This window comes from Bos grunniens, chromosome 12, assembly GCF_055505025.1.
Source record: "Bos grunniens cultivar Pamir isolate PY7600 chromosome 12, Bosgru_T2T1.0, whole genome shotgun sequence".
NCBI classification, from domain to species: domain Eukaryota; kingdom Metazoa; phylum Chordata; class Mammalia; order Artiodactyla; family Bovidae; genus Bos; species Bos grunniens.
This window is the reverse complement of record NC_141176.1, coordinates 44,388,233-44,409,059: the sequence shown is the minus strand read 5'-3', so window position 1 is coordinate 44,409,059 and position 20,827 is coordinate 44,388,233. Positions and strand designations below refer to the sequence as shown.

The window sequence follows — 20,827 nt, the reverse complement described above, 5'->3', positions numbered from 1 at the left end:
TTACAAAGTTACAATTAAGGGAGCACTCATACTTGCAAGTTATTGCAGAGAATCATGACAAAGATTCTAGCCAAGAGGGTATTTTCTTTGAAACATTAAGTTATAAGCTATACAGAAATAAGACAATTTTTAAAAAATATTTTCTTCTTTAGAGGTTGGAAAAACAGTGCAAATCTAGATACTTGAATAATACATTTCATTTTAATGGAGTAATATTTTCAGAATCATAATTTCTAATTTATGGAAAGCATTTGAAATAAATTCATATAAATAATTTTGGAAAATGCAGTTTGAGTTAGTATCTATGTATAAGAATGCAGATTAAAATATATTACATATTTTTATATTGCTAAATATGAGATTCAATTTCTTAAATCTTAATAAATTGTATTTTAATAACAAATGTAATGGTCATTTGAAAGAAATATTGTTTTAATAACCATTTCTTTTTTGTTTTTTCATAATTAAAGTCTGTGATAAAGTAAGTGAAACTTTGAGCAGAGAAAAATAAAGCAATAATGTTTTAATATAAGAATTGTAGTGAGCATCTTTATTCTAATTAAAAGTTTATAGCATTTCTGGTAACTGGAACTTTCTGAGTTACTATTGAGTACTCTAGCTTTAATGAATACATTATTCTAGTTTTTAATATTAATCAATTCTGAGTATCATGCATGAGGTTTGCCTGGATGTTTATTAATCCAGTTATCTTCTGCAGCTATAGGGTTACGTTACAACTTACTGGTTATTATGCTATGCTAAGTCACTTCAGTCGTGTCCAACTCTGTGCGACCCCATAGACGGCAGCCCAACAGGCTCCCCGGTCCCTGGGATTCTCCAGGCAAGAACACTGGAGTGGGTTGCCATTTCCTTCTCCAATGCATGAAAGTGAAAAGTGAAAGTGAAGTCGCTCAGTCGTGTCTGACCCTCAGCGACCCCATGGACTGCAGCCCTCCAGGCTCCTCCATCCATGGGATTTTCCAGGCAAGAGTACTGGAGTGGGGTGCCTTACTGGTTATTATTTACTCACAAAGGAAAATGACAAAGATTATAGAGAGATAGATCATATTTGCAAAGTAGCTGCCTAGCTGATGAGGATCTTTGGATGGAACAACCTCTTAGTATTTCACACAATGTTAATTATTAATATACCCTATGCTATCCTTCATATTAAGTCAGGATGTTTTTATTTCTGGCATATCTTCTACATAATAACATATTCTAAAACATTATTTTGTACATAGTGGGATTTTCTTTTTTTTCTTGAGATTTATACACAATTAATTTATAAGGGCATAGCTATTGGTTACCTTAAGTGTAAGAACATACTAACAGTAAAGATATTGATAAAGTTCCAAGGATATTTTTTTGTAAACTAAATTATATTATGCTACCTTTGACTGGAAATAGTATTTGTATATAATATCCTAAGAATAAACTCTGATTTATAGATAATTACGGTACAAATTCTGGTATATAAACATGAGTGTGTTTCAAAGTAGTAGACAATTATTGAAACATTGATATATTTTTCTAAATGGGACAGAGCAAAAGAAATGTCAGAGTAGTTTAAGTTTCTCAAAAATTTAAAAATACAAAAAAGTAACTTCTATTGCATAGGGAGGACCAAAATTTGTGTTAGTCTTTGATCATTTCAGAAAATCTAAAAATAGCTCAAGTTTAGGAAACAGATTAACTACCTATTACTCTCAATTTGGACCTGAGTTTGGAATGGAATAATCCTAAAAACTGTTGTCATGGAATATGAAATAGAGACCTAAGTGATATAGTACCCATATGCAAGAAATATTTACAAGCTACAGTTTGAAACAGTTTGAAAACAGTACAGTGATTAAGAAGAATTTAACTTCTTTCAAAATAAAGAATGTTGTCAACTGGTTGAGTACACCAAAGTTAAGAAATTTTACAGAATGATTTGTTAATAAAATGGAAAATATCATTTAAATACAGAATATCTTGGTCATTTTTTAGAAATAAAGTACAAATTTTAAGTTTATTTTGTATATCTTTCAGGTCATGTTTGTTTGTTGTTGTTGTTTTTCTTTCCCTTTTGGACTTGCTATGAGCTGATATTTATTTAAAGAAACAAGAAAAACAGGGATATTTTCTTCAAAAGGCCAGAGTTAAATAAACCATGTGCTTCCTGAGAAAGGCTTTCTCACTTTTATATCATTTAGAACATTTTAATTCATCAGATTAGACAGTTTACACTTGGAGGTGGAACCGAGAAACAAAACAGGGAGATGTTGGTGGATGTAATTAGTGCCAGAGCAAACTTGCCAGCCTCATGATGGGATGAAGGGTGTCCAGGGAAGTGTCAGCCCTTCTTACTCAGGAGCCCTAGAACATGTGGCCTGGAAAGTTGGAGAGAGAATGAAGCAGAGGTGCATTAAACCAAAACCAACTTTACTCTCTTTCTAACAGCTGATCTTTTTGCCAGGCCCTCTGTGTAAAGCTTTTAAATCTGTTGGCTTCATCTCTATTTCGAACCATTTGTGATATGTGCAGATAGGTGAGGACTTTGGGCATTGAAGAGATCTGGAGAAGTCAGTCTGTAAATAAAAATTTGAAATTTAAGACAAGCCTGACTCAAAACCAGTGGGTAACCACACATGCAGTGAGATCTAGAGAGTCTGAGATCTAAGTTCTAGCTATAAGGAGTTCCTTTTCTTTTTATTTTTAATTGACATTTGGGGGTTTTGTTTGTGTGTGTGTGTGTGTGTGTGTGTGTGTGTGTGTGTGTGTGTTTTATATTGGAGTATAATCAACTAACAATGTTGTTTGTTTCAGGTGCACAGCAAAGCGAATCAATTATAAATATATAGGTATTCTTTTTTCAAGTTCTAGGACATACTTCGAAATAAATAGTATATAATATGTTTTTATGGATATATCTATCAACATTAAGAAATTCATTTCCCATTTGAAATTATTACTTGAAAGTATTTTAAACCTAGGCACTCAGAGTTGACTGTCCTCTGAAACTCCATTTTTACAGAATTCCTTTCATTTTCTTTTATAATTTTTTTTAATTTATAAAAATTTTGAAATAAATCTTATATACTTTGCATGTGTATTCAGAAATAGATACATATTTAGTTATTCAAGTAGATGATAAGGTCAGTGCTTTTACCTTCAACTTTATCATCAATGTATATATCATCTTATTGAATTCTAAAAATTATAACAATTCCCTTAAGCAAACAAATGAGTTTGTTCCTGGTTTTTCATGGATTGACTCCTTGCCAGGAAAGAAAAATCTTTTTTCTTTCTGTTGGGCTCTGCTATTGTCCCAGAGAAAGAATTGCCCCTCTATTTCCCCAAATCTATTTCATTAATGTTTCTATTTATTAATATTTTATAAGTAAAATAGTAGTCCCTTAAGAAACATGTAGGAAGGCAACAAAGTTTTAGTATATAAGACAAAAAGTACAAGCAAGACTCTAATTAAACATCTTCCAAAGCACCTAGTAACTCTAATACTTTTTTTTTAACTTCATAGCATCTTTTTTTAAATTGGAGAATAATCAAGTAACTGATATGTTTTTGTGTTCTCTCTTATACTTCAAACAGTAATTTATTTATTGCAGTAGTTAAAAAAATTTATTTGATTATGGTTCAAATCAATTTCTAAATTATATGTTGTCATCATTTATTAACTTATTCACTCAGTAAACATTTATGTACCAATGTGGTACAGTGTCTTACCAATGAGAAGAAAAGGTCAATGAGTCAATGTTAATGTTTCTACTTATAAATTTTCTAAATCCATGCAACATATTTAACTCTCTTGAAATAAAATTGGTTTCATGAACAAAAAAAGAGAATACGATACTGAAAGAGTCAAGGAAAAAGAAAATGCAAAGAAGGGTAGAGAAAGAAGAAAGTAAAAGATATTTTGGATATATTCAAAAAAATGTACAGAAAAAGAATTTGTGGAGATGATAACATTTCATAGTTTAAAAAAAAAGAGGAATAATATAGAATTCTGGTCTCCCTCAGGTGCTGGATTTTTGGTAATTTTTATTTATTTATTTTAGTTTCACTATTGGAAACTATTACTTTGCCTGAAGTAAAGTTTTTCAATGGTTTACATAATTAAAAAGGTGTTATGAGTATAATTTTCTATTTTTATTGAATTGTTTTAATTTGAAAGGGATTAAAACTATGCTTGAACATATTAAATTATTATATCTTTTAAAACTTTAAAAGCTTTAAAGTAGCTTGGAATACATTAAAGTATGTGACTATTTATGATAGGTTTGTTAGGGCTTAATTTGTTGAAGAATTTTCTTTTTAATCTACTTTACCAGAAATGTTTATGGCCAAAAAGGCAACTATATTTGATTTATGACCAGATTTTATAAAAAGGAAATGAAACTGAAAATTGATATTTAGAAGTTTCTTTGTACTCTGAATGGCAAAATAATAATAAATAATATGGAATCAAAAATAATATCTTTTCTGTTTTTCTTAGCCATGCATTTAACTCATATTTATTTCTCAATGTAATCAATTCTATTATATTTTTCATCCCTGTCAGTAGAAGGGCAATATCAAATCTACTAAGCTTCTAATTTTCTAATTAGATATGCTCATACTATAAAAACCATTATTAACATATATGTGTATTATTCACAGATATTGGCAGACCTAGAAAACCATGCATTATTTAAGAATGATCTGGAATGTCAAAAGCTGATTCTAGAAGCAATGAAGTACCATCTGTTGCCAGAAAGAAGAACTTTAATGCAAAGTCCAAGAACTAAACCTAGAAAATCTACAGTCGGAACTCTGTATGCTGTGGGAGGAATGGATAACAATAAAGGTATTTAGTGCCAGATCTTTAATAATAGTCACCTGGTATCATACCATAACATGAATTTACTATTGTAATTTGTGTAATAACAACAAACTTCACAGAAACTTAGCTTTATTCATTAAAATTTTAGATTTAGGAAAATATTTTGATGCCTCATTTTTCCTTTTTTTTCAATCTGTAGTTACTGCTTCTTTTTCTTTTTCATCTTTAAATCTTTTATCTCTTTGCATTATGTACAAGATTTCATATAAAATTTTAAAAAAATTGAAAGCACTTACTTACAAAACACAGACCAAATGATTTGTTGGATATCTTGAAAAATGTATTTCTATTCTAAGTAAGTATATTTATATTCTAGTCTAAGTAAAGTAAAATGTATTTCTATTTCTAAATGCAATGTGTCAGCCCTATGCTTGCTGAGAGTAACATTTATATAATAGAGAGTCTCTGCTTTTGAAGAATTTAGAACCTCTTACAGAACAGAGGGCTTCCCAGGTAGCACGGTGGTTAAGAACCTGCCTGCCAACGCAGGAGACATAAGAGAATTGGTTTCCATTTCTGGGTTAGGAAGATCCCCTGAAGGAGGGCACGGTAACTCACTCCAATATTCTGCCTGAAGAATCCTGGGCCAGAGGAGCTTGGTGGGCTACCATTCATAGCGTTGCAAAAAGTCAGACATGACTGGTGACACCACAGACACATGCACAGAAGCCGAAAAAAATAGACAATTATCAATGAGGGTACTGACTTAGCAGGTATCATTTTTAAGTTTAATTTTCTTTTTTTTTTCCACATGAAATATTTTTTCCATTTCTTAAAACAAAAGCAGGTACACTTTATAGTAAGTCTCAGATTTGATAAATGGGCAGTGATTTTGTACACGTATATAAAAATTTAAGTTCAAATTTATGATATTTGCTTTTAAAGAACACTGCATTCTACAGAAAGAATGCCCATATAAGATCAATTCCATTTGTACCTCTGCACATATCATTTAAAAATAAAAACAGAAAGAACAGTGATTAAATCAGGCAAGCCTGTGGCTAAGATTAAACAGTAAACAATTATCAATATAAAAATTAACATTAATATAAAAATCATTATCCTATTAATTAGCCAAAAGACATGGCTAATTTAAATTTAAAAATTTAGTGACTTTAAATACAATTGCCATAGCATAAAGTAGTATGAATACAGGGAGTGCACTGAGTTAAGCTGTTTCCCATCATCCCCATATCATCCCCCCAATCCTGGTCCACAAACCAGTCCCTGATGCCAAAAAGGTTGGGGATCACTGGTCCAAAGGATTAAAAGAGTGTGACAAAACAAAAGGTTTAAAAAAACATTCCTGATTAAATCAGAGATAGAACAGGAAAAAAAAAAAAATTGGTGTAACCTTTAGGAATTCTTACCCTACCCACAACCCTTTAGGAATTGGATGTTAAATATATCCCAAACTTAGATGAAAACCCAACATTTAATACCAAACCTCAGAGAACCTAGTTTTCCTGCTGTAGCAGAAAATTAGAGAAGCCAATGTTTCAAGAGATTTAAATAGGACATTTTCAAGGTAATCGTTGTATTTGCATCATGCCTTTACTACTTAAAAAGTGTTTTCTACACCTTATTAACTTGTGTTATCTCTAAATGACCATTAGGATTTTATCTTAAAATTGTTGTTTCTTTTCTTGAAAGATAATGAGGAAAAGGAAATTAAAATGTAAAAAGAGGCAGAGAAATCAAAAGAAAAAACGTAGCAAAAATTAGAATTTATTTTGCATGACTAATTTGAAAAATAAAGCAATACAATGATAATGACACAATATGTTAGAATATAATGATATAGAATACTTAGCGTGTTTTTTGGAATTTTTTTACATATTTATATTGTGCCTTATGAAGCTATATAAACATTTTGTTGAGTTCCTCTTCAGTTCCATAATTACTGGGATTCAGGTGATATTCCATAGCATTGATAAGCTATGAGTACGACCCCTGTAGATTTTCTGTAGACATTGCAAAACTTCAGAGCATTTTTCTCTCCTTTCCCTTCCTTTCTTCTTATATTCACATGGAAGTACATGGATCCTACAATGATGCATTTTCCTGCACATCTATTTTGTTCCAGGCTCTGTGTTAAGAACTTGTGCACCATGTTGAACATTATGAATTATTACTCCTATCTCAGGGGCTTCTCATCTGGCGTTACTGGTAAAGAACCCACCTACCAATGCAGGAGACACAAGAAAGGCAGGTTCCATCCTTGGGTTGGGAAGGTCCCTTGGAGGAGGAAATGGCAACCCGGTCCAGTATTCTTGCCTGGAGAATCCCTTGACTAGAGGAACCTGGTGGGTTTATAGTCCATGGGGTCTCACAGAGTCAGACACAACAAGCAACTGAGCATGCACACATGCACCCCTACCTCACAGAGCTGCCAAGTTAATCTGGGAAAGTGAACAGTAAACAAAATATTTGTGAATAAAATGAGCTTGAGAAGAATGAGTTTGTGAGTACAATATCTATAATGCTTGGATGCTAACCTAGTCTAGTCTAGGAAAGTGGAGAAGTACAGAGAAAGTGTTCATTGTTGTTGTTCTTAGCTGAAATCTAAAGGATAATTAGACACTAGCTTAGGACATTATTAGAATGGTAGAGTAGGTGTGGCAGCAAATTCCAGACTAGAGATACATCAGATGTGAAGACTTATAGCTAAAGAAGCATGACATCTTCAAAACCAGAGAGAAATCCTTTCTGGCCGAAATATAGCCAGGGGAGAAGTAAAGCCAGCATGGTAGTGGAGGAAAGACACAGTCCATTTCAGGGAAAGGCTTAGCAAGATAGAGTCTGATTTGAAATCTAGACATCATGAAAGCAAGTGATATTCCAAGTGGAGTAGTCTTTGCAATCAGATGACTATTTAAATCCAGGAGTATAACTTAAAATCCCAGTTTAATTTACCCTTTCTCAATGCTATATTGTGTTTCTGTAGCAACTACAGTGATTAAATGTAAAGAGGCTAAATACAAGGCATTCCAACATGTTTGATTAGTGCCAAAGAGGACATCAGAGAACTCTGTAGCAAACTGCGCTGACTTTCCTCATCGCATTATAGACTAAGGTCAAACCATCTAGGAACTTTGGTGGCATAGACTATAGGGATTCTATGACTTAATAGTGATGTGACACACAAGTGAACATAGGACAACAAGATATTCATATTATGGCATTTATATGAATACTATTATGTACTGGGCTTCCCTTGTGGCTCAACTGATAAAGAATCCACCTGCAATGCAGGAAACCTGGGTTCCATCCCTGGGTTGGGAAGATCCCCTGGAGAATGGAAAGGCTACCCACTCCAGTATTCTAGCCTGGAGAATTTTAGGAGCAAGCTCCAGAGCAAGCTGCAGAAGTTGGTGATGGACATAGGGTCTCAGTCCATGGGGTCACAAAGAGTTGGACAGGACTGAACGACTTTCACTTTCACTTCCAAATGCCTTTTGCACCAATACAAACAGCATTCAAAAATTGGGAATCACATGATTTGAGAGAAAAGAATCAAGACATAAATGAAGTTGGCAGTATGTCTTAGAAAGTATGATTGATTTGCTGCCGTAACTGGAATATACTGAAAAATATATCTTTAAAAATATAATTTAGAGTATGTGAAAGTGAAAATGTTAGTCACTCATTCGTGTTCCACTCTTTGTGACGCCATGGACTCTGTCTGGAATTCTCTAGGCAAGAATACTGGAGTGGGTAGCCATTCAGTTCTCCAGGGGATCTTCTTGACCTGGGGATCGATCCAGCATTGTAGTCAGATTCTTTACTGTCTGAGCCACCAGGAATCCTAATTTAGAGCATATTTCAGTTCACAGTTATTCAGCCATGTTTGACTCTTTGAGACTCCATGGACTGCAGCATGCCAGGCTTCCCTGTCCACTACCAACCTCCTGAGCTTGCTCAAACTCATGTCCACTGAGTCAGTGATGCCATCCAATAATAATAATGAGACTGAATTTTTCTTTTTGTATTTTGAATTCTTCATGTATTTATTCATCAAATGTAATAATGAAGACTGACATTAGTTTCCTATTTTTTCAATTATTACATATTTTTATTTTAATTTCTTGAACTAATTGCCTACAGTATATGGTATAAAATTCAATAGAAATAACTTATGAGGTGCTTTACTCATTTTGTGCATTTTATAAGGAATAACAAATATCTTACAAGTTTGCTGTAAACATTTAGTAGGTAGCATAGCATACCTAACAATTTCTGAGCAAATGATGAATACCATGTAAGAGAACAAAAGCAGATTATGGAAAGCCTTATATTCTTTCAGAAATAATTTATTTTCTTTTTGACAGACACTTAGGTAATATGAAAATACCATCTTCCAAACAAGCTTTGAGTGATTTGAGACTAAGATGTAGTATCTGTGAGTGCTGCCCTACTCCTGATTTGCCTTCACTATTTATAGAAAGGTCATTATTCTTTGGCCAGTCCTGTGTGCCATTTTATTTTCACCTCAGAAGAACCAGTTCTATCTAATTTTTAGCATCTTAGCTTCCATTTTCTGCCTGAATTTCTGTCTTTCTTTGTTTATCTTGCTGCTGCTGCTAAGTTGCTTCAGTTGTGTCCAACTCTGTGCGACCCCATAGAAGGCAGCCCACCAGGCTCCCCAGTCCCTGGGACTCTCCAGGCAAGAACACTGAAGTGGGTTGCCATTTCCTACTCCAGTGCATGAAAGTGAGAAGTGAAAGTGAAGTCGCTCAGTCATGTCCAACTCTTCGCGACCCCATGGACTTCAGCCTACCAGGCTCCTCTGTCCATGGCATTTTCCAGGCAAGAGTGCTTGAGTGGGGTGCCATTGCCTTCTCTTTTATGTATCTTACAAATTAGCAAAGGCCCAGAACACAAGCAATGATGGTTTTTCATTCTTTTCTCTGAGTCTAAATCCTGACTACTTTGGATGTGCTGGACTACAGTTAGTGTCTCCCCAGGCCCATGAGGGCTCTGCTCGTGGCTCAGTGGTAAAGAATTCAACTGCCAATTCAGGAGATGGGGGTTCAATCCCTGGGTGGGGAAGATCTTTTGGAGAAGGAAATGGCAACTCACTCCAGTATTCTTGCCTGGGAAATACATGGACAGAGGACCCTGGTAGGCTATAGTCTATGCAGTCACAAAAAGTCAGACACAACTTAGCAACTAAACAACTAGAACAACAGCCCCCAAAGCTGTCAAGAAGCCGGGCCCAGCCAGTAATTCAAGGGTTCTTGATTCAATAGCACTGCTTGTGAATCAGTCCTTCAGAGGTGGCTCAGTGATAAATAATCTGTCTGGAATGAAGGAGACCACTGTTTATGCCCTGGGGAAGCGCATGGAAACTAACTCTAGTACTACTCTTGACTAGAGAATCCCAGGGACAGAGGAGCCTGGCATGCAGCAGTCCATAGGGTTGCACAGAGTCAGACATGACTGAAGCAACTAAGCAACAGCAGCAGAGAAGGGGAAATGGCAAAGAATGTTAGACTCAATTCAGTTCACATCCTTTCTATTTTGAATTTGTCCTCCTAAGTGTTAACAATCTTTTTTAGTCTCTAATGTCTTTAAACAGCTAAATTTTTTGTTTGAAGACTGTTGCCTTATAGTTACTCTTGCAGAGATAGTTCATCTGACACAAACTAAACCATCATAGTTAGCAGCAGAGGCCCTTGTAAATTTAGCTTGATGATTTCAACATGGTGCATTTCTGGAACTTCTCTTTGAATTTTTTTGAGATATATATGATAATGTTGATGTTCTCATCTTATTTTTTTTTTTTTTTTAAATTTCATCTATTATTACTTTAAATAGTTCATAGGTTTATTTTATATTATGTAGCTAGTAACTGTAACATCTAAAAGTTTGAGAGTTGATTGTTATTTCTGGCATTTATGTTAATGTTATACCTTGGGTAAGATTAGGTAAGATTATTTTGAAGTTATAGTTCATTTCATTACTCTGTGGCGTATTCAGGGTCATAATTGGAGATGTATCAACCTAAATACAGACATAATCTAAGAAATTGCCAGAAATTGGGTTTACACTAGAATAGTACAGTTGTTGCAATTTGGGAAAAGCAATCTCTAGTAAACTACAGGCTAGCCCATTCAGGGTTTGGAGTGGGCTGTATTTATGGGCAAGGAGTGCAAAGAGGACAGGCTCCAGCCAGAGTCCAGGAAAGTAGTTTATGGTCTTGAGGATAGTAAGAGATTCTTGGAAGATGGTCACTGGTAAAATTTGGCTTTTAAATCAGGCATTTTTGAGAAATGAGTCTCCGAGTTCTTGTGTCATCTTCCTGAGAGTGCATGCATTGAGAAAATCCATTTCATATTTTCTGGTTCCATTTTAGATTAAAATCCTGTCACACGTCCCTCCGGCATGCATGAGTCAGCTTCAACCAAGAACTCTGACTACCTGTGACATACAGTCTCATCAATTCAGTTCAGTTCATTCCCTCAGTCATGTCGAACTCTTTGCAACTCCATGGACTGCAGCACGCCAGGTTTCCCTGCCATTACCAACTTCTGGAGTTTGCTCAAACTCATGTCCATCGAGTCGGTGATGCCATCCAACCATCTCATCCTCTGTCGTCCCCTTTCTTCCTGCCTTCAATCTTTCCCAGCATCAGAGTCTTTTCCAATGAGTCAGTTCTTCACATCAGATGGCCACAGTATTGGAGCTTCAGCTTCAGTCCTTTCAATGAATATTCAGGACTGATTTCCTTTAGGATTAACTGGTTTGATCTTCTTGCAGTCCAGGGAACTCTCAAGAGTCTTCTCCAACACCACAGTGCAAAAGCACCAGTTCTTCAGCGCTCAGCTTTCTTTATTCACACTCTTTATCTAGCTATCCAGCTCTCACATCCATATGAGACAAGTGGAAAAATCATAGCTTTGACTAGATGGACCTAGGCTTGATGCAAAATCTCTGGATCATTCATCCCCCCTCCTCATGTTAGGCCCAAAGCAAATGCTTTAGATCCTACATAGGTATAGACATCTGCTCTAAAGAAATGCAGGAGTTTGTACTCAGCAATGTCTGTGCCAGGTTTCACCTCAATGTTCTTCAACTATTCAACTCCAGATTTTCTTGGAGTGTTTTTCCCAGCATTTAAGTCCAGTAAAGCAAACGCTGGGTTGCAATTTGCCCAGATTTACTGGTATTTTAATTAGAGGGCACAATGGCATCTTTTCTATTCTCCAACAGAGTCTTTCTTTTTCTTTTGCATCTTTTTTTTTTTTTGCAAACTTTTAATTTTTTTATTTTGTATTGGGGCATAGCCAATTAACAATGTTGTGGTAGTTTCAGGTAAACAGCAAAGGGACTTCACCATACATATACGTGTATCCTTTCTCCCCCAAACCACCCTCCCATCTAGGCTGGCACATACCATTTAGCAGAGTTCCATGTTCTATGTTCTTTCGTATGTTGATTTTTTTTCTCCATAGATTGTTTTACTTGTTTTATGCCTTGTACTTTTTGGAGAATAAGGATTTTGTTTAGAATTAAGCTATTACCAAACCTGACATTTTCCCACTTTTTACATGTTTACAAAGTTAACATTATTAGATAACAAAGTTAGATAGCTTCTAAGTATTCAGGATAATACATATTCACATGTAACTTCCACATCTCTAAAATGAAGATAATAATTCTACCTCAAAGTATTAAATTATACGAGGTAATAAATTAGAACAGTTCTCATTACAATGTAGATGATGACTCAACCATTTGAATCCATATTCTTCCTATAGCAAATGCAATTCAAATTCATGTCTGAGCTTAAACAGAAATTGATACACATCTTTGATCTGAGGCACTGTTAGCAAAAATTCAGAACTATAAGTATAAATTCAAGGGTATATGCATTCTAATATAATAGATTAATTTCCTTTTCAAAATTATAAGCAACTTGGAAACAGGAACCTTACATTTCTTTTTTTTTTAATTTATTTATTTAATTTAGAGGCTAATTACTTTACAATATTGTATTGGTTTTTGCCGTACATCAGCATGAATCTGCCACAGGTGTACACATGCACTGGGATGAACCTTACATTTCTAACATCAGAAAGAACCGTTACTTAGAGCAGGCTTTCAGTAAATGTCTGCCATACTTAAATTACAACCTATTTAACTAATATTAGTAAATACCCCAAATTAAAACTCATATGTATATGCATATATATACTATTTGTCTATGTAAACTTTGTATAACTATGAAATTATCCTTTATTTATAATCTTTGGGGAATTATTAAAGGAAAACTATAAATAAAACTTGCCATTACCAGAATAATTTTCCCCAAAAGATCCTTCAATTATTGTGATAAAAGATTCAACAATTATTGTGAATCTATGTTATTTTTACTCTGTAACTGATTGTTTGACAATGATAAAATTATTTCATCAGTGACATATATATATTTAAGTGTAGTTGATATTATGTTAAAATGGCATATTATGTTAGTTTCAGGTTACAGCATAGTGATTTTGTAATACATTAAACACATTGTGAAATGATGACAACAGTAACTCTAGTAACCATTTATAACCATCCAATAATATTATAGTATTACTCTCTAAGTTCCTTATGTACTATAGTATATCCCTGTGACATTTATCGCAGGAAATTTACTCCAGTTAAGCCTCCTCACATATTTTGCCCAACCTTCCACTGCCTTCCCTTCCAGCAACCAGCTGTTTTCTATCTGTATGAGTCTGTTTCTGTTTTATATGTTCATTTGATTTTTCTTTGGATTAAGAATTCAAGTGAAATCAGGGAAACAGTGGAAACAGTGTCAGACTTTATTCTGGGGCTCCAGAATCACTACAGATGGTGACTGCAGCCATGAAATTAAAAGATGCTTACTTCTTGGAAGGAAAGTTATGACCAACCTAGATAGCATATTGAAAAGCAGAGACATTACTTTGCCAACAAAGGTCTGTCTAGTCAAGGCTATGGTTTTTCCAGTGGTCAGGTATGAATGTGGGAGTTGGACTGTGAAGAAAGCTGAGTGCCAAAGAATTGATGCTTGTGAACTGTGGTGTTGGAGAAGACTCTTGAGAGTCCCTTGGACTGCAAGGAGATCCAACCAGTCCATTCTGAAGGAGATCAGCCCTGGGTGTTCTTTGGAAGGAATGATGCTAAAGCTGAAACTCCAGTACTTTGGCCACCTTATGCGAAGAGTTGACTCATTGGAAAAGACTCTGATGCTGGGAGGGATTGGGGGCAGGAGGAGAAGGGGACGACAGAGGATGAGATGGCTGGATTGCATCCCTGACTCGATAGACGTGAGTCTGAGTGAACGGCAGTTGGTAATGGACAGGGAGGCCTGGAGTGCTGTGATTCATGGGGTCGCAAAGAGTCGGACACGACTAAGCGACTGAACTGACTGACTGACTGATGCCTTTCTCTGTCTGATTTATTTCACTTAACACATTGTCGTCTAGATCCATCAATGTTTTTGAAATGGCATTATTTCATTTACCATGACTAAGTATTATTTCATTGTATATGTATACCACATTTTTGTATTCATTCCTCTATCTATTGACACTTCAGTTGTTTCCATATTTTGGCTATTATATATAATGTTACAATGAACGGAGGAATGCATATATCTTTTTGACTTAGTGTTTTTGTTTTCTTCAGGTAAATACCAAGAAGTGAAACTGTCAGATAATAAGGAAGTTCTACTTTTAATTTTTAAAGGAAACTTCATAGTGTTTTTCATTGTAGCTGCACCAGTTTACTGGAGAAGGAAATGGCAACCCACTCCAGTGTGGAGTTTTGCCTTGAGAATCCTAGGGACGGGGGAGCCTGGTGGGCTGCCGTCTATGGGGTCGCATAGAGTTGGATATGACTGAAGTGACTTAGCAGCAGCAGCAACAGTTTACATTCCCCAGAATATTGCGCAAAGATTCTTTTTCCTCTATACCCTCACTAATATGTGCTATTTGTTGTCTTTTAAATGACAGCCATTCTGACAGGTGTAAGATGATAGCACACTGATTCTTATTTGCATTTCCCTGATGATGTTGAACATTGTCTCATGTGTCTCCTGGCCATTAATATATTTTACTTGGAAACATATTTATTTAAGTCCTCTGCATATTATTTAATAAGATATATGTTTTTGATACTGAGCTTTATGTTTTGTTCCTATAGTTTGGATTTTAACTCCTTGTTAAATATATTATTGTTTAGTCTCTAAGTTGTATCTGACTCTTTGTGTCTCCGTGGATTGTAACTGCTAGGCTCTTTTGTCCATTGGATTTCCCAGACAAGAATACTGGAGTGGGTTGCCATTACCTTCTCCAGGGGATCTTCCCAACCCAGGGATCAAACCTGCATCTCTTGAATTGCAGGTAGATTCTTTACCACTGAGCTACCTGGTAAGCCCCTTTACTGAATATATCATTTGCAAATATCACCTCTCATTTAATAGGTTACTTGTTCGCTTTCTTGATAGTTTTCTTCCCTGTGCAAAAGCTTGCAAAATATTTTCACTTTGATGTAATCCCTTTTGTTTATTTTCATTTCAGTTTCCTTTGTCTGAGGATATATATGTATATATACATATACATATATATATATGTATATATATATATATATGGGCTTCCCTTGTGGCTCAGCTGGTAAGGAATCTGCCTGCAATTCAGGAGACCTGGGTTCAATCCCTGGGTTGGGAAGATCCCCTGGAGAAGGAAAAGGCTGCCCAAATCCAGTATTCTGGTATGGAGAATTCCATGGACTCTATAGTCCATGAGGTCACAAAGAGTTTGATATGACTGAGTGACTTTCACTTCACTTTACTTCACACACACATATATATATATAGACATATACATCTATATAGATAGATGGATAGATAGATATAGATATAATCTTGCTAACATTGATGTCTGAAAACATACTGCCCATGTTTTATTCTAGGATTTTACGGTTTCAGGTTTCACATATAGGTTAAGTCTGTAATCCATTTTGAATTTGTTTTTGTATATGGTGTAAGAAAGTCACCCAGTTTGATTCTTTTGCATATAGCTGTCCAGTTTCCCCATTTATTGAAGAGGTTGTCTTTTCCACAAGTTATATTCTTGCTTACTTTGCTATAGATTAACTGATCATATATGTGTAAGCTTATTTCTGGACTTTCTACTCTGTTCCATTGATCTATGTTTCTGTTTATATGCCAGTGCCATGCTGTTTTCATGGCTATAACTTTGTAGTATAATTTGAAATCAGGGCCCATAATACTCCAGTCTTGTTCTTCTTTCTCAGGATTATTTTGATTACTTGAAATTTTAGGTTTAATTATTCTAGTTCTGTGAAAAATGCTGTTGATATTTTGGTGGAGATGTCACAGAGTCCATAGATTGCTTTGGGTAGTAAGGACATTTTAACAATATTAATTATTCCAGTTCATGAGCACAGTATATCTTTACATTTTTTGTATTTTTTTTTTAAATTTCATAAGTGTCTTACAGTTTCCAGAGTACAGATCTTTTACTTTTTTGGTTAAACTTTTTTCTAGGTATTTTATTCTTTTTGATTCAATTGTAAATGGAGTTGTTTTCTTTATTTATCTCTCTGATACAAAATTATTAGTGCATAGAAACACTACATATTTCTGTACATTAATTTTATATCCTGCTACTTTAGTGAATTCATAAGTTCTAATATTTTCAGTGGAGTCTTTAGGGTTTTCTATTTATAGTATCATGTCATCTGTAAACAGTGACAGTTTTGCTTCCTTTCAATTTTAATACCTTTTATTTGTTTTTTCTTGTGTGACTGGCATGGCCAGGACTTTCAATAATATGTTTAATAGAAGTGGCAAGAGTGGGCATCCTTATCTTCTTCCTGTTATTAGAGGAAATACTTTCAGTTTTTCATCATTTGGTATGGTGTTTCTATGATAGTCGTATATAACTTTTATCATGTTCAGTTACATTCCCTCCACTCCTATTTTGTTGAGAGTTTTTATATCTTAAATGAATGTTTACTTGGTCAGAAGCTTTTTATGCATCTATTGAGATGACTATATAATTTTGTTTTAGTATAGGTTCATCTCTGGGACTCTCTGTGCTTTCTGGATGTGGATATCTGTTTCCTTTACCAGTTCAGGGTTGCTTTCACCATTATTCATTCTGATAGTATTTTTTTGTCCCATTTTTTGTATCCTTCTAAGAAGCCTATAATGCTAATGTTAGTATGCCTGGTGTTGTCTCAGAAGTCCCTTAAGCTAGCCTCATCTTTTGGTTTCTTTTTTCTTTTCCTCTAGCCTGTCTTCCAGATTATTGATCCATTCTTCTGTATCATTTAATCTGCTGTTGATTTTCTCTGTGTATTTTTTATTCAGTTAATATATTCTTCAGTTCTAATTGTTTTTTTTTATGTTTTTATCAATTTGGTGAAGTTTTCACTGTGTTCATTCATCTTTTCCTAAGCTCTGTGAGCATTTTTATGACCATTAATTTAAACAATAACATTTTTTCTAGAATATTGCTTATCTCCATTCTATTTAGCTTCCCCCCTCCCTGAGGTTTTCTGTTTTTTTTTCATTTGCAACATATTCCTTTGTCTCATTTTGTCTAACTCTTGGTGTTCATTTCTATGTATTAGGTGGATCAGCTATATCTTCTGGTCTTGAAATAGCGGCTTTGAGTAAAAGACGTCCTATTGCACCCAGTAGCACTGTACTGCCTCAGTGCCAGAGCCAAGTGCTACACGATTTTCCCATATGTGGGGTGCATGTGCCCTCCTATTGTGTCTGGGCTGTGATTTCTATAGGTACAGCTAGTGTGTAGGACTGGCCCCCACTCATCTAGCTGAAAGGCCTGGCCACAAGTGTTGCATATGCTCTGTTGTATGTGACTGACTCCTGGTGTGAGCACCCCTTTAAGGAAACACTGGTGCTGGTCAAGGGCGTCTGCCAAGTCTGGCTCTACTGCCAGTGAAGTGTACCTGCCTGGACTGGTGGTCCAAGGAGCTACTTTGGATAGTGTCTACTGCCAATTGAAGGTGGCTGTTAATAGGTAGGTAGCTACTTTGGAGGGGCACAGTCTTCATCATGTCCACAGGTGAACTTACCTCGGTGGGTTGTTGTGCTAGTAAGTTACATGGCAAGAGTCATAAATGGCACTAAGCAACTAAGTAGAGGAGGATAAGAAAAAAACAAAAACAAAGACTACTGACACTTACCACTCATCCATATCCAGAGAAAGTTCCAACAAATCCCAGTCTCTCAGATACACACCTTAAATCATCTTAAAAGTATTCAATGGATTTCTTCATTACGAAGCTGGTACTTTTTTTCTGCATTGGGTTTCAGAGCAAATGAGTTTTTCATGTTCTTTTAAGAGCAAATTTTTGGTTTCCAATAGCCATCTGGCTATCTTGGACATAAACTTGCTTATTTTCAAAGTCAGACGTTGTGGCAGCTTATCTTCCCAGTGCAAGTTCCCAGGCCTCAGAAGATTCATGTAAGGTTTAAAACCTTTGCTCTCCAGGGATGACTAGTTAAGCTGTGATGTCCATTTCACCCCTGGTTTCCAGTGTCTGGAGTCCTGGCCAGACTGTATGTGTACCCCTCCACCCATCTCAATGTGGTTTCTTTTTATCCTTAGTCGTGAAAAAGAAAAAAAAAAAAAAAGTTTCTGCTAGTTTTCCTGCCATTCTGAGTTAGTTGCTGTATATGTAGTTGTAATTTTAGTGTTTTTGTGGGAGGAGGGGAACCTAGGATCTTTTCATTGTGCCATCTTGCCCCCTCCAACAGCATTACTTTAAATACCAGCTTCCAAGCACCACCATATAAAAAATTTCATTTACATTGTATAACAATTTTTATTTGAGAACATTTTGGTTTTGACAGAGGTTAACAACATTTGTCTAATTTTTTATCTGACCTAAAACCTATTCATGATGAGATGTACACATAGTGACTTTTTCAAATATCAGCATAAAATTCTGACATATATTTAATTGCTAATATGTGATTTTTAGTTATAATTTTATAGAAGTTTGGAACTAGTTCTCTAGTGTACAGGATGAACAAATAATCCCAGGATGGGTAAATAAACTTTTGATTTTAAGATACATAAAAGAAAGGATCATTAATTGAAAAAATTAGAAAATGGTCTATTGTATGTATTTCTCTTTCATGTTTTGTAAATTACTTTTATGCATGCACAATTATAAATATTTAAAAAATTTCTCCTAATTTAAATTATCTATTTGATCAATTTCTCATGAGCTTTATTTCTTTATAGCATATCTTTGAAAAATAACAGCCATTGTATTAAAATTAAGAATATATTTTCAAATTTTATTTTTAGGATAGTCATGAAAAACTATTAAATTAATACTTTTAAGTGCTCATAAAATGTATATACTTAAATTTCCAGAAAATATATATATTTGAATACAGATTATTAAACTCACATTCAGGACATTTTTTAAAAAATAAAAGTCTTATTACATGTTCTAAAACAGTCTTTTTTTAGTTCAGCTTTTGTGTGTATATTATTTCCTCAAAGAACAAATTAGCCATATGAAAAAAGCAACTTTTAGGCATAAAATGTATAAACCCTATTTTTATGAGATGATTTCTAAGCTAAAATACATAGTATAATTATTAAAAGTTCTATAGCTCAACACAAGGTTGAGCTATAGTAAGTTATATTTCTTACTATAAAAATACTATTAATATCTCAAATATATCCTATTAGCAATATTTCATTCTAACTTGGCTTCAAACTTTAGTCATTAGAGTTCGATGCATGATACTAGATGCTTGGGGCTGGTGCACTGGGATGACCCAGAGGGATGGTACGGGGAGGGAAGAGGGAGGGGGGTTCAGGATGGGGAACATGTGCATACCTGTGGTGGATTCATGTTGATGTATGGCAAAACAAATATAATATTGTAAAGTAATTAACCTCCAATTAAAATAAATAAATTTATATTAAAAAATAAATGGATGAGCCACATGTAAAAATAAATAAATAAATAAAAAATAAAAATCTTGTTCTTCAAAAAAAAAAAAAAAAAGAATCACTCTGCCCTCTATAGTTAATCAGCTATCAGGGATTGTCTGATTTACATCAGCATTTCTAGTACTTTGGTTGAAACTTTATTATCTTATGTCTCTGTTTATATAACACATGTAAATGCATGTGTTTATCAAATGGATCATTTTTTTCTGACAAAACGTTAATAAACCAGATAATTATCTCCTTACCTCAAGTTTCTCTCCAATCCTACTCATTCAGTTCATTATTTTGAAATTAATTTGTCATAGCTTTTTAGCATGATCTTTACAATACAAAGATATAAATAAAATTATAAAATAAAAACCTTCATTAGGCCCTATCTCCCAGTTAGAGCTTAATATTCTTCACAAGTGTAATATCTTTATTATCTGTCATTCCAAATTTAACCAGAAAATTTTTCCTATTTTGTGTCCATCACAAATGTCTTGAATGATTCACAAGTATCTTGAATGATACTTTTAATTGTTATCAAATTTCATCATTCACTTCCTCAGATTTGATGCACTATATTGGTTGCACTGCCACCCACACACGTACATTGTCAAATGCTTTAGTATCTTTTCCCATTTTACACTTCTCTTTGCTTGTCTAAACCTACTGTAATATTCTCCCACCCATGGTTTCTCAGTTAACCTTATTTGATCCCTGTTCTACAGTATCTTAGCATTGTGTGCTTGCCATTTTTATTACATCAGTCATTACATTGAATACATCTTTTTTTCATTAATTTTCATTTGCAGAAAATAATACAAATTTTTAAACATAGAAAAAAGTTAAAAGAATCATACAGTTAAATTCCACATACTCACATAGATTATACAGTTAAAAATATGCTTCATTTGCTTTGTCACATATTTATTTAGCTATTATTCTTCTA

General features: G+C 34.4%; 1 protein-coding gene across 1 annotated transcript in view; it reads left to right on the top strand.

Annotated features, from left to right (window-relative positions):
- KLHL1 (kelch like family member 1) overlaps positions 1-20,827 on the top strand; it is a 541,880-nt gene that overhangs the window by 378,661 nt on the left and 142,392 nt on the right. The window contains exon 6 of the mRNA XM_086328513.1: positions 4,663-4,849. Within this exon, the coding sequence (XP_086184639.1) occupies positions 4,663-4,849 (187 nt within the window). The remainder of the gene's footprint in view (positions 1-4,662; positions 4,850-20,827) is intronic.